The 14,753-nt window shown below is 46.4% G+C and overlaps 1 protein-coding gene across 1 annotated transcript; it reads left to right on the top strand.

Moving 5' to 3' along the window:
• The first annotated feature begins 4,060 nt into the window (after positions 1 to 4,060).
• Positions 4,061 to 12,724, top strand: OVOL1 (ovo like transcriptional repressor 1). Its single transcript, XM_089483572.1, has 4 exons — positions 4,061 to 4,160; positions 10,612 to 10,802; positions 11,457 to 11,643; positions 12,021 to 12,724. Exons 1-4 carry the CDS (start codon positions 4,061 to 4,063, stop codon positions 12,326 to 12,328), a joined length of 786 nt encoding a protein of 261 aa, XP_089339698.1. The 3' UTR covers positions 12,329 to 12,724.
• The last annotated feature ends 2,029 nt before the right edge of the window (positions 12,725 to 14,753 follow it).

The following is a 14,753-nucleotide window of genomic DNA, read 5'->3' as shown; positions in this document are numbered from 1 at the left end:
CCCTTCCTTCCACTTTCCGCTCACTTATTTAAATTGTTGCAAATTAACACATTGCTGCAGCTTCTCTATATTGCATTGACTTGCCAGCTTCCTCCTTCCCTCCTTCTCCTTGTGGTGCCAGGGTTCACCTTCCACTCAGCTCCATGCCCACCCTCTGGCTGGAAGTGCACATGTTTGCACCTTCAGGTCGCCTGTCAATGTATGGCAACCCCATGAGTTTTCTTAAGCAAGGAGGTGGTTTTGCAAGAAGGCTAGATGAAGTGATCCTTATCCTGTCTCCCTTGGTTTAGGCAAAAGCAAAACGCAGCAGCCTCTCCCAGCTTGGCAAGTTGCTCTCCAGTAACATCTGCTGCCCAGAAACACATTGCAGTTCTAAGTTCATATCTGAACCAATACATGATTTTTGCTGTGACTTGTATGCAAAGGTTGATGGATCATAGAATCATAGAGTTGGAAGAGACCCCAAGGGCCATCCAGTCCAACCCCATTCTGCCATGCAGGAACTCTCCATCAAAGCATCCCCAACAGATCAATTAATCCATACCCTGGAGAAAGCTCATGCTACCAATTTCTTTCTTTCAGTTGATACTACTACAACTACTACTACTACTATCATCCTCATGGCTTTGCCACTTGCTCCTTGAGGTGTGTGCCGCTTTTGCACACTGGCGCAGGCTTGTGTGCCACAGTTGTGCATCGGAGGCATCCCAGAAACGACCAGGCCCTTTTGGAAACCACTGCCTCCAACAATTGCCCCGGAGGGATGCGGTGTGGTGCGGAGGAGGGAAAGAGTGCGCCGGGCTGTTGTTTGTGCCGCCGAGGATCCTTGTGGAGGCGGGCGGTGGAGCATATCCCAGCGGTAAGTCAGCTGGGCGGGTGGTGCGAGGTGGTAATTCATGCGTGGGTTTGCGTGCCCTGGTGCCTCCGACATCGTGTTTACCGTCTCCTTTTTGGAAATACAACAGGATTTGGGTGTGGATCCAGAGGCTCCGTCCTTCCTAGGAAGAAAAGTCGCCCGTGGGTGAAGGCGAGTCCTGCGTCTTCAAGGGAAACCAGCCTCATCCCTTGCCTCACTTACGGACTCACAGGCGAAACCTTTATTTAACCTGTTTACCAGCAGTGTGGCGTAGTGGTTTGAGCATTGGACCAGGGTTTGATTCCTTGCTTGGCCACGGAAAGCCACTGGGTGATCTTGGGCAAGGCACACTCTCTCAGCCTCAGAGGATGGCAGTGGCAAACCCCCTCGGAAGAAATCGTGCCAAGGGTTCGTCTCAGGTCAGCAAAAGTTGTAAATGACTTGAAGGCACACAACAACACAACAGCCTTTGCCAGCATGGCACAATCTTATTGGGTTGTGGAGGGACAAATGTGGATCATTGGTACCTGCTGGTGTCGGGATTCCCCATGGTTACCAAGATCGGGGGAAGTTTCCATTAAATGCCATGGACAGTAAAAAAAGGACCCTTATATAAAATGGCAAAATCAGGGTTTGCTTTTGGCTTGTCCAAAGTTACCAAACGGAGAGGCCCTGGCCAACAAAGAGTAATCTCTTGCTGTAGTCGTGTGCTTTCTTAGGGTGACTAAGGCAAACCTATCCTGCCCAGGGTCACCCAGTGTGTGTGTGTGTGTGTGTGTATATATATATATATATCCCACTTCATTTCATGCCAGCATTCTCTGAAGATGCCAAAGCCACAGATACCAGCGAAACATCAGGAATATACTCTTCTGGAACATGGCCACATTGCCCAAAACACCCACAAAAACCTATGGATGTTGGCCATGAAAGCCTTCGACGTCACCCAGCGGGTTTCATGGCTGAGCTGGGATTCGAACCCTGGTCTCCAGAGTGGTAGCCCAAGACTGGAACCACGATGCCTTAGGGTCACCGTAATTCAGAAACAACTTGAGGCCACCCAAGAAAAACAATGCTTAACTTCCAGAATCGCTTGGCCAAAATGCCCAAGAGCCATGCTGGCTGGGTGACCTAGAAATGCCAAACTGTGCTGGCTTCTCTGGGAATACTTACTCTTCCAGAAAGATAATAGATAGAATAAATAATATACATTGGGGGAAATAGTATAGAATTCATTGCTTGGTTTATTTTATTTTATTTTGTATTTTTTTAATTCTGGTTTTTTTATTCTGTATTTTTTACCCCAATATTCTGTGTTTTTATTTATTTATTTATTTATTTAGTCTGTTTTTTTTTTACTCCAATGTATAATATTTATTATTATTATTTCAAAAAATATTTCCAAGCAGGACAATAGTCCCCCTTTATAACAATTTATATCTTTATAATTATTTATATCTTTACCTTTCCTTTAAATATATATATATATAGAGAGAGAGAGAGAGAGAGAGAGCATCTGCCGGAGTTCCAAAAACCCCTCTGCATCCCCCCAAAAAGCTGAATGCTCAAGTCCCATTAAAGACAATGGGAAAATCAAGGTTTGCTTTTGGGAATATATATATATATATATATATATATATATATATCTCGATGTTTGCCTTATTTTTGCCAGAGCCTTTTGATCCATCCTTTAAAAAGGTCTCACTAAGGGCTCTGGCCTTCTTTCTCTCTGCTTTCTCCCCCTCTTGGCCCTATTGTTCCCTCCAGCTTTGGGTTTGCTAAGTGTTTACTAAGCCTCTCCTCCCAGGTGAAGAAAGGAAAGAGGAGGGTGGGGGAAGAAGGATGAATGGAGGTATGCCTGCCCCACCTTCCCAAATCCTTCCCAAATCCTTCCCAAGTTCCTCTTTTTCTGGGGCGGGGAAGCAAGAAGGCCATGCAACCGAAAAAGAGGTCTGCAATGCCAAGAGATGTTGCACAAACCAATGGACCAAGCTCTCATGTATCGCAATGCGTTGTCAATGCTGAGGCTCAGTGAAAGAAAGAAATGTATGTGCAGCAGGCGCTTTCGGAGACTTCAGTCTACCAAAAGCATCTGAGGAAGTAGTTGGAACTCTAGGAAAGCACATGTTGCCAAATTCTTTCTTTCGGCGAGTCCCAAAGGTGCTTCTAGATCTCTCTACATACTGACGCTAAGGACTAACATGGCTCCATCTTTGAAAGAAAGCCTTCCTAGACTTAAGCCTACTTCCTCAGATGCATTTCGTCTATGAAAAGCTCTATTAAAGCTTACAAGTCTCTTAAAGCTTCTTTCGATGAGCCTCAAAGGCACTCCACGATCTCTCCCTACTGAGTCCACCGATTAACAGGGCTATATCTTTGAATCAGAAGTGTTGGCTCTGCATCTGTAGTTGGAGAACTAGAACCCCCTTTTGGTCTTGTCCTCGGCTGAGATCCCAAAGGGCAGGACTTAACATCGATGGGGAGTTCCTGCATGGCAGGATGGGGTTGGACTGGATGGCCCTTGGGGGTCCCTTCAAGGAAACCACCCAAAGGGGACCTTCAGCCTTGTCCCTCCCTAGCCTTAAACTCTCAGATCCACCTCTCCTCCTCCTCCTCCTCCTCCTCCTCCTCCTCCTCCTCCTCCTCCTTTTCTTCTTTCTCCTTCCCCCTTTCCAAACCGGTTTGGCAGGAGGCAGGCCAACCCAAAAAGGTAAGGACACCGTTATTTCCCAACGCATGCGCCCTCCCCTCCACACCCCCCAGAAGCATCTGATCTCAGAAGAAGGTGAGCCTCTTAGTCTAGGCTTAGGGCTAGTCTCAGCTCGCTTCGGAACAAGCCAGGATCGACCCAAAGGAAAGAGGGAAAGAAACCTGGACAAACTGGGCTCTTCCCTGGATCCAGGTGTGAGACTCGCCTTTTGAAGGCTTTGGTCGCCTTTGGAACGTTCGATTGTCTCCAACGTTCCGTCCTTGGAACCTTCGGAGCCTCAGCGTTCCATCCTTAAGAGCCAGGCTCTTTTCTGCCTTGCTCCAAACTCGATTTTAAACCCGACTTTTTGGGTTTGGGAAGAAAAGAGGAGCTTCAGAGGACCCTCGGGGCTTTTTAAAGGGCAGGAAAAAGGCTTGTTTTAATTGCTTTTATTAATACTAATATTATTATTATTATTAATATTATTAATAATAATTATAGGAGTTTTGTCAAAGATGCCCCGAGCTTTTTTGGTAAAGAAAGCCTGCGTTTCCAACGGGAAAAGGAACTGGAGCGAACTCCCCGATGAAGAAAGAGGAGAGATCTATGTCCCAGGTGAGTCTTAAGAGCAGGAGAAGAAGAAGTACATTGGATTTAGTTTAACCTTTAAAGTGGTTGTTGTTGTTTTCAAGTCGGATCTGATTTTTTGGGAGGCCAAGAAACCTATTTCTTGGGCCAGTTTTTTTCCTCCAGTGAAGAGTTGTTGTTATTATTGTTGTTGTTGTTGTTATTATTATTTAATATTTATGTAATTATTCAATATCTATATAAAATATTTAAATAATTATTATATGATTTTTAATAATTATTAGTTAATGTTGTGTGTTTTCAAGTCGTTTCTGATTTTTTTGGAGGCCAAAAAACCTATTTCTTGGGCAGGTTTTCCCCCCCCCAGTAAAGATGTATTATTATTATAATTATTATTGTTATATAAAATTTAATATATCTATTTTAAATAGATATTATTTAAAATAGATATATTAAATATTATTAAGTTAATAATAATTTTATTTTTATTTTATTATTATTTTATTATTAATTAATTAATGTATGTTTTCAAGTCATTTCTGATTTTTTTTGGAGGCCAAGAAACCTTTTTTTGGGGGCAAGTTTTTTTTTGCAATAAGGAGGTATTGTTATTATTATTATTATTTATATAATTATTTAATAGTGATATAAAATATTTAAACAATTATATAATATTTAATATTATTTTATTAATTATTATTAATTATTATTATTTTATTAAACCCCCCCAAAACAGGGAGACCTTTATGGGGCCCTTTGTTTCTTCCATCAAGCCTAATAATAATAATAATAATAATAATAATAATAATAATAGGATATTATTTATTTATTTATAAAACGCTGTAGGTTCAATAAAAATAAAGACTAAAAAATAAAACAAAAACCTGCCAGTGGCATACATCCTGCAAAGAACCATAGAGGTTCATACCTAATAAATATGGATGGATGGATGGATGGATGGATGGATGGATAGATAGATAGAGCGAGCCCCCATGGTTTGACCCATTATGGATGGAAATGCAAAGCCAAAAATAGTTGGGTTTAGCAAAAGTAGTGTTTTTTTATGGGGGAAGAAAAGTATTGCCTCGATGGTTTATGGGTTGAGAGTGTGTCTCATCTGAATGGGATTCCTGGGGGTCTTCCATCTTCATTGACTTGGAGGGAGATCTAGTTTAGGGGGTCTGAGATTGGAAGCAAAGCAGCCCTCTAGCTTTTCCTTACTTTGACCTAACTTGCAAGTTGTATTGATTTTTCTTTTCCCAGAGGATGCTGGGAAGTGTAGTTATGCAAAACCCCCATCACCCCCCCTTCCTTCCTTAATTCCTTCCTTCCTTCCTTCCTTCTTTCCCTTTAGGAGCAGTAATGGTTCAACTGTCTGCTTGGTTCATTGGGAAGCCCCAGGCGCAAATGGAAAACCAGCGTTTGCATTGGTGCAAGGAGGATCAGGCCCACTTGATCCCTTGAGATCCACCAAGCAAAGGGGATTCTTTATAGATTCTTCTGGCGCAGACTCAGCAAAGAGATCCAGTGTCTTTTTAATAACCATTTTAATAATGCTTTCGGATGCTCTTGGGTCTGCGGTCCGAAACGCACTGCAGAAACCATCCAGTTTGGGACAGTGCTAGGGGATTCTGGGAACTGTGGCTTTCAGGAGACATTGAGCCGCCTCTGTCTTGGGGCCACAATAAACTTCAACTCCCCTTGTTCCCTAACGCTCCTTGAGCCGAAAGCGGTCTCAGACTGGATTGTTTCTGCAGTGTGTTTAGGATCTATCTTGTGTTGTGTGCCTTCAAGTCATTGTTGACTTATGGCAACCCTAAGGTGACTCTATCTTGGGGTTTTCTTGGCAAGGTTGGTTCAGAGGAGGTTCGCCATTGCCTTCCCCTGAGGCTGAGAGAGTGTGACTCGGCCAAGGTCCCCCAATGGGTTTCATGGCCGAGCCGGGATTCGAACCCTGGTCTCCAGAGTCATAGTCTAGCGCTCGAACCACTACTCTCAGGAACACTATGCCATTCACAATCCACTATGCCTGGATTATTCTTGTTCTCTTTGCAAACATAGGAAGAGCCCTGATGCAAGGTCTCCAAGGCAAGAGATGAAGCACAGATTTGTCGAGCTGCAGCACTGCAAGGGTCCCCCAAAGGCCATCCAATCTAACCTCCTCTCAAACCTATGGAGGGATCCATTTCAAACATCCCTGAAATGTATCTGTTTAGGGAAGGAGCATCCAAGATTGAATCATTCTTAAAAGTGAAGAAAATGCAAAGCTATAGCCATGTTAGTCTGTAGAATCAGTATGTAGAGAGATCTAGTAGCGCCTTTGAGACTCAATGGAAGGAAGACTATCTGCATCTGAGGAAGTAGACTTTAGTCTAGGAAAGCTCATGCGGCCAACTTCTTTCTTTCAGTGAGTCTCAAAGGTGCTACAAGATCTCTCTAAAGTAAAGTTATAGTGGGGCCATCGATCCAAGCTCAGAGGTAGACTACCATTGAGCATGGAAGATCCATTTAGAAGTTCCAGTTGCCAGCCCCACATCATGGTGGATATCAGATCTGGCTGATAGGAGTTGTAGTCCATCTCATCTGGAGGGCAACCACAATGAGGAAAGCTGATCTTATGCCTGCATTGATTCCCAAACTTTGGTCCTCCAGGCGTTTTGGACTTCAACTCCCAGCAGCCCTAGACACCTGGCCAGTGGTGAGGAATTCTGGGAGCTGCAGTCCAAAACACCTGGAGGACCAAAACACCTGGATGTCCTGGCCGTTCCAAAGCACCATTGACTGGGTGCCTTCTTCTATAACCATCTATTCATCATACATATCTCTAAAGCACTGATTCCCAAACTTTGGTCCTCCAGGCGTTTTGGACTTCAGCGCCCAGAAGCCCCAGCTGGCTTTGTCAGTGGTCAAGAATTCTGGGAGCTGCAGTCCAAAATGCCTGGAGGACCAAAACATTTGGATGCCCTGACTGCTCCAAAGCACCATGGACTGGGTGCCTTCGTCTATAACTCCATCTATTCATCGTATCTCTAAAGCATCGATTCCCAAATTTTGGTCCTCTAGGTTTTTGGACTTCAACTCCCAGCAGCCCCAGACACCTGGCCAAGGGTCAGGAATTCTGGGAGCTGAGGTCCAAAACATCTGGAGGACCAAAGTGTGGGCATCACGATGAATACAAGTTCGGTTTGACCCCTGCCCACGAGTGGCACCAACCTCTGCCCACCTTGGAAGAAGGCAGCTGGTCCATGGCGCTTTTGGCGCAGCCAGGAAAATGCCAAGTGCAGGGTTTGTAGTCCTCCCTGCCAGTCTCAGCAAACATCACAAGGCTCCGTTTTGGGAGCCTGTAATTAGCAACTAATTAATCGGGCTGGAAGCCTGGCAGAGGTTTCTGCTATAAAGTGCAACCTGAAAAGGCTTTGAAGGGGAATCTCAGCAGCGCCGCCTTTTTGGCCCAAAACTGGGAGAAAGAGCCGGTCTGAATTAGAGGATGGAATAGTTGGATGACAAAGTCTGTGTGGCTGTGTAGGGTATGTAGGGTGGCATAGTGGTTTGAGCATCGGACTACGATTCCGGACACCAAGATTTTTGTGGGCTTCTTGGACTATGTGGCCATGTTCTAGAAGAGTATTCCTGACGTTTCGCCAGCATCTGTGATTGGCATCTCCAGAGAATGCTGGCATGGAAGAGAGTGGGGCATGTGTGTATATATTTGTGTGACCCTGGGTAGAGAGGAGTATATGGCAGGGGGTTGGACTGAATGGCCCTTGTGGTCTCTTCCAGTTCTATGATTCTATATATATACCCCACTCTCCTCCATGCCAGCATTCTCTGAAGATGCCAGCCACAGCATAGCATGCACCGACTGGCATCATCTTTCCACAGCTGCAGATTCCCAGGATTAAAATAGGGACCTTCTGCATGCAAAGCGAGTGCTCTGACCCTGATTTGCAATCCCCCTCGAGCTAAAGATCCCACTGGACTGTCTCTCATCTATCTCAAACAGCATGGCCTATGGCCTGGGGTGATGGGAGCCATAGTCCCACAACATCTGGGGCAGGGGCAGATGTTCTCCACACCTGGCCTTGACCCATTTTCCAATGCGCCACCTCCGCTCTCCCTTTGAGGCGTCACTTGCTGGGCAGGGCTGAGCATAGTGACATCAAAAGAGAGAGAAGGAAAGACCATTGCAACGTGGCGATTTTGTTTTTATGGGACTACAACAAGTCTTTTTCTACTTTATGTGTTGCTTTGTTGGGGACAGGGCAGGTGCTTGGAGCATAGCTGGATTTGAATTCGACTCCGGAACAGGCCAAACAGCATAGTATGGAGCGTACCTCTGAGAACGCGCAGGCAGCTGACTAGTCACCATAACCGTCCCTCACGTGTCCGCAATTAAAAAGAGTGGGCAAAGCGGAGACTTTCAGGAAGGGTTGCGTTTACGGCGCCTCGCCTTTCCGATTGCAACCGCTTTGGCACAAAGCGTTTCGTCTCCCTTTTTAATTAAAAGCCAAAGAGAAAAAACAACAGCGCACATGTTTGACAGGCTCCAAGTCGCTCACTGCCGGTTTATGTCAGGCGCCTTTGGACGGACTCAAAGCGGGATGCGGATGCTCCTTTGGTGCAAAGGCAGCTTTTTGGAGCTGCGCACATGTAGTCATTGGACAGAAAGAGCATTCCTTCCCCCCTTTTGCCATCTATTCCGAAAATGTTGTCCTGCAAGAAATTACAGGGGATCCTTGGTATCTGCTGGGCTTTGGCTTCCTTGGTTCCATCAATGCCATTTTATTAATCCAGTTTTGCTTTTCGTCTACAATGTCCAAAATTTTTTGCATTCTCTAGATGCTCCAGTGCAACTCTGCCAGAAATTGACCATAGAGTAATGTTGGAGGACATAGAGATTGCTAGAGAAAACATTTCTCTAGGCCTTTTTTAGGTCCTCTAAATTTTAGCTTGGACTTTTGCGGATTTGATTCTTATATTCTGTATAAGAATCCCTAGGTCCTCCAGCGCAAATTCGGTCTTCTGCCTGAAATTGGCCATAGAGTTGCACTGGAGGATCTAGAGATTGCTAGAGAAAACACTTCTCTAGACTTGATTCAGTGCAACTCTGCCCGAAATTGGCCATAGAGTTGCATTGGAGGACCTATAGATTGCTAGCGAAAATGCTTCTCTAGACTTGATTCTTATATTCTCTCTAGGAATCTCTAGGTCTTCCAGCGCAACTCTGGTCTTTCGGCTTGGGCAGATGTTGTGTTATCTCGGGTAAAACTAATAATGTATTCCAATTTTACGGCAGTCCTGTGCTTCTAACCCCAGCGAATGTGGAAAGCTCACTGTTGTGGGATTCTGGGAGCTCTAGTCCTCCTCCTCCATAAAAGAGCATTCCCAACCTCTGGCCCTAGCAGCGTGCCACCGCCAAGTGCTGAGGTGTTCCTTCTCTTTGCAACGGAGCCAGGAACAAACGGGAAATGGGGCCGATGCACCTTGGATCGGGATGAAGGTGGTTGCAACACGGTGCCCTCCCACTCCGCCTTCCCCGAGGCAGGTGTGACAGGAGCTGGAATGGTGGCGCCGGCCCCGGAAACGCTTAATTAACTCCTAGGGCTGGGCCGCACGTTCCAGTAGCATCCCGGTGAACCGGTTCTCGGGTGTTTACTTGCCATTTTGCAGCTGGAGCCGAGTGCGGAGGAGAGGACCCCAGGAAACGTCCCTCCTGGTCATGAAGGCTAGCGTCACATTGATGCTCTGCGGTTGTTGTTGCGTGTCCCCAAGTCATTATTTGACTTGGGGCAACCCTATCATAAGGTTGTCCTGGAAAATTTCTTTAGATGTGGCTTGCCATGGCTATCCTCTGAAGCTGAGAGAGTGTGACTTGCCCAAGGCCACCCTTTTAAATAGAGATTCGAACCCTCGCCTCCATAGTCCAATGCTCAAACCACAACCCTATGTTGATCCTCTTACTGATACTAATTTAAGGATGCTTTTTAATGGCTTTGGTGTTCAAGTGTTAAGGATGAGCTATGCACGCCTCTGTTTTTGCGAAAGGCAGGCTCAATAAAATGTTAATGCAACTATGCGCCACTATGTGACTATGCCTTCCTTATAGGGATTGCCTTTGTGCCTTTTAATGTAGAAAACCCTGTCTGGATACATGGGGCGGAGTAGGACGGGATGTCCTTAGACTTACAAAGTGGTTTGGGTGGATTCTAATTCTGGATTCTGATTCTTCTTCCAGCACTCCAGCTGTCATGTGCTTTCTCTGTTTTAGGACTAGATTCAAGTCGCTGGAGTAGCAAAGGAAATATATTGAGAGTCATAGTAAAACGATAGCATTGGATGGTGATGGGTTCTCGCTTTGCTGGAGGTCTTCAGACAGAGACTGGAGGACCATTTCTTGGGCATGACTTACATCTAGGAGGGGTTTGGATGACCTCTGGGGACTTCTCCAATTCTATAATCTTGTTTTCTCTTCCTCTAGTCTCCCTGGGGGGATATGCCTTATGGAAAGACCCGGAGCCTTCCGTTGCCGAGCCCCCTTCCTATCCGATGCCTTTGGATATGACCATACGAAACTCTACTTATACAGCTGCACAGCCCCATTGCACAGCCCAGGTCCCAAGCGGGACGCAGCCGGATGCTGAGTCCATCTTCCTGCGGCCCAAGATCAAGGTAAGGACCCGACATGATGGTATTGCTCCATGATAAAACACCGAAGACCAGAGGTTCTTCTCTAAATTTACACCAGCTTTCAGATGTGTTGGACTACAGGTCCTACTGTCCTGCTGCCTGGGGATGGTGGATATTATAGTTCAACCTATCCAGAAGTCTAGCAAGCTGGATTTCCAATGGTGAGAGGAAAGGACATCATTGATCTGAAACATCGAAGGACTGCCATTAGTCTAGCGGTAGCCAACCATAATGGATGGTCTGGTCCTTATTTGCCCTGGTAGTGGGCTGTATGGTATCATGACCCTATTTCTGCCCCAAAATCACAACTAGAAGTGACTTCTTTGGTGTCATGTTGTTGCAGCATGCCTTCAAGTCATTTCGGACTCCTGGCAACCCTAAGGCAAACCTATCATAGGGTTTTCTTGGAAAGGTTCTTCAGAGGGGGTTTGCCATTGTCATCCTCTCAGGCCGAGAGAGTGTGACATTGCCCATGGTCACCCAGTGGGTTACAGTAGCCAAGCTGGTATTCAAACCCTGGTCTCCAGAATCCTAGTCGAATGCTTAAACCATTACACCATGCTGGCACTACACAGCCAGGCTATAACTAGGAATACTGGACATGATAATGATGTGCCCCTCTGCCCTTCTCTGCAGGTGACCCAAGGGGATACTTCAAGTGAGCAGTTTTCCTGCCCTTTCTGCCAGAAGGGCTTCTCCTACCAGCGCATGCTGAACCGTCACTTGAAGTGCCACAGCCAGGTGAAGCGCCACCTTTGCCCATATTGCAACAAGGGCTTCAACGACACCTTTGACCTCAAACGCCATGTCCGGACACACACAGGTGAGCTTTGCCAGGGATGGGTACCTAGAGAAACAGTTGGCTTTGCTGTACAGGTAGCCCTCCATATCCATATATCTTTTTTATCCACAGATTCAAGCATGCATAGCTTTAAAATATTCCAGAAATATATATATGTTCCAAAAAGCAAACCTTGATTTTTGCCCATGTTTTATAAGGGGCAGCATTTTACTCTGCCATTGCATTTAATGGGACTTGAGCATCCATCGATTTTGATATCCAGGGGAAGTCCTGGAACCAAACCACAGCAGATACCAATGCCTTACAGTACTACGAATAGTAGCCTTTATTTCTCTGCCCGGAGGAGCAAACCAACCGCAGCTCACCCCTTTCTCTCCCTGCCCTCTTGACCCTTCCAGGTGTGCGTCCGTACAAATGCGAGCTTTGCGACAAGGCCTTCACCCAGCGCTGCTCCTTGGAGTCCCACCTGAAGAAAATCCATGGTGTGCAGCAGAGCTACGCCTACAAGGAGCGCCGGGCCAAGCTCTACGTCTGCGAGGACTGCGGCTTCACGGCCGACAGCCAAGAGGGGCACTTGCTACATCTACAGGAGCGCCATCCCGACAGCCCGCTGCTGCGCAAGGCGTCGCGCAAGGCTACTCCTGCCCCGCATGGCACCGTGGTGCCACCTTCCACGGATCTGTTGCAGGGGACGGCCCACCTCTGAAACCTCTGTGTGTGTGTTAGTTTGCATGAGTGTATGTGTGTGTGTGTGGGTAGGGGAATATTAAAAATGCCTTGGGAGGAAGGAGGTTAGTTCCCACCTGCCTTTGCCTCTCCTCTTGGCAAAGGTAACCTTCCTCTAAGCTCAGGGATTCTCAGAGTTCAACGTTGGTGCCGTTCCAAATGAATGGCAACCTTGGTTCGAACCTGTGAAGGAAGAGACAAATTGATTTCTATGTCATGTAGAAAAGCTGATGGGACTCAACTTTTGATAGTTGACTCTTAATCCAGGTACTGGATAGTTGGCTCTTGATCCAAGTACTGGCAATGAGATCAGGTCCTCTGATGTATCCAAGGGTAGCAGGCCAGGCCAGGAGATGATGAAGTATATACAGCTCAATCTTCCATGGAGGAAAGTGAAGGGGCTCAGGAGGAGTGATGGTGGTCAAACCTGTTACTCCAGTTGGCCCTCCACATTTGTGGCTTTGACTTTGTGGATTTGATTATTCACAGATTTTATTAATATGTGCTCTCTAGGAACTCCTAGGTCAGTGATGTCCAAACTCTGGCCTTCCAGGTGTTTTGGACTTCAGCTCCCAGAATCCCAGACTATTGGCCAAGGTGGCTGGGGCTTCTGGGAGATGAAGTCCAAAACACCTGGAAGGCCAGAGTTTGGACATCACTGACCTAGGTCCTCCAGCACAACTCTGTGGTCAGCTTCTGCCAAAAGTTGCACTGGAGGATCTAGAGACTCCTAAAGAGATCACTTCTCTAGGCATTTATAAGTCCTCCAATTATGGTCACCATTCTGTGGTCAACTTCTGGCAGATGTTGAGCACTGACTTGTGCTGGAGGACCTAGACATTCCTAGAGAGAACACATTTGTAGGACCTCCAGCTACGGTCAACTGCTGTGGTCAACTTCCCACAGATGTTGACCACAGACCTGTGCTGGAGCACCTAGAGAGATTCCTAGAAAGAACACATCTCTAGGCATTTGTAGATCCTCCAGTTATGGTCAACTTCTGTGACCAACCTCCAACAGATGTTGACCACAGACTTGTGCTGGAGGACCGAGAGATTGCTAGAGAGAACACGTCTCTAGCCATTTGTAGGTCCTCCAGCTACGGTCAACTTCTATGGTCAACTTCTGTGGTCAGTTTCTGGTAGATGTTGACCAGCGACTTGTGGTGGGGGACCTAGAGATTCCTAGAGAGGTGTTCGTTCTGGTTAAGAAAAGGGACATGGTTTTTCCACTTCAACAGGGATTCTGAACCCCTGACCCCAGTGAATGTGAAGAGTCCTCTGTACTACCCTGTCCCTTGCAGTTGCTTCAGTGCCTTATATTGTTCCTGTCATTTAAAATGCTTATGGCAGGGATCTAGCGGAGAAACCCAAAGGAAAATATAGGACAATATATCCTTATACACAGAAGGTCTCTAAACCAATGTATAAGTCCATCCAGTTTTTGCATCCTTTCCTAAGTGTTACATCAGCATTGATCAGATTTCCCTTGTTTTAGTGATCTACCTGGGTCACATTTTAGTGATCTACTGGATCACACTTGATCTAAAGCAGGGGTGGGCAACTGTGAGAGTCTAGGAGGCCATGTTAGATCCCTAGGAGACTTTGGCGAGAGCCGCTGTAAATGAAAACCAAATATTTTTGCCGCCCCAATGTCTTCTAGTGGCTCCGGAGGGGCATTTTCACCCTCCTTTTAGTTCTCTTTGAGTCCTAAGTACCTTAAAGGCTCCAGATCCCAGATGATCAGGAAAGCTAAGCAGAGTCAGCCCTGGTTAGTACTGGGATGGGAGACCACCAGCAACTTCCAGCTGCTGTAGGCTATATTCCAGAGGAAGGAACTGGCAAAGGCCCTTCCTTGGTCTAAAATGATTTGGCTTCCAGAGAGCCAGTGTGGCATAGTGGTTTGAGTGTTGGATTGCGACTCTGGAGACCAGGGTTTGAATCACAGCTCGGCCATGAAACCCATTGGGTGACCTTAGGCAAGTCACACTCTCTCAGCCTCAGGGGAAGGCCATGGCAAACTTCCTCTGGACAAATCCTGCCAAGGAGACCCCAGGATAGGTTTGCCTTAGGGTCACCTAAGTCGGAAATGACTTGAAGGCACACAACGACAAAAACAACCTCTATTGAAGACCACCACCCTGCCTTTCCTTGCCACTAGATACCTTCACCAGGATCTGACATTCTTGGCTGTGAAGGGCAATCTAGTCTCTAGCCCTATATTGTGCGGTTTGCTTAGACCTCTGTCTTGTAAGCGGCGATGATGATGATGATGATGATGATGATGATGATGATGATGATGGGGTTTTCTGCATGCTTGTCTTCCTCGTCCATCTCCTGAACCTGGCATGATCAGTCCTTGCCAATAGCATGGTAACCAGATGTCTAAGGGAGGACAAGGAGGAC

The sequence above is a fragment of the Sceloporus occidentalis genome, unplaced genomic scaffold, assembly GCF_023333645.1.
Source record: "Sceloporus occidentalis isolate IW3139 unplaced genomic scaffold, rSceOcc1.0.p SCAF_20, whole genome shotgun sequence".
Taxonomy (NCBI): domain Eukaryota; kingdom Metazoa; phylum Chordata; class Lepidosauria; order Squamata; family Phrynosomatidae; genus Sceloporus; species Sceloporus occidentalis.
Note: the sequence above shows the minus strand (reverse complement) of the source record. Positions and strands in the feature narration are given on the sequence as shown.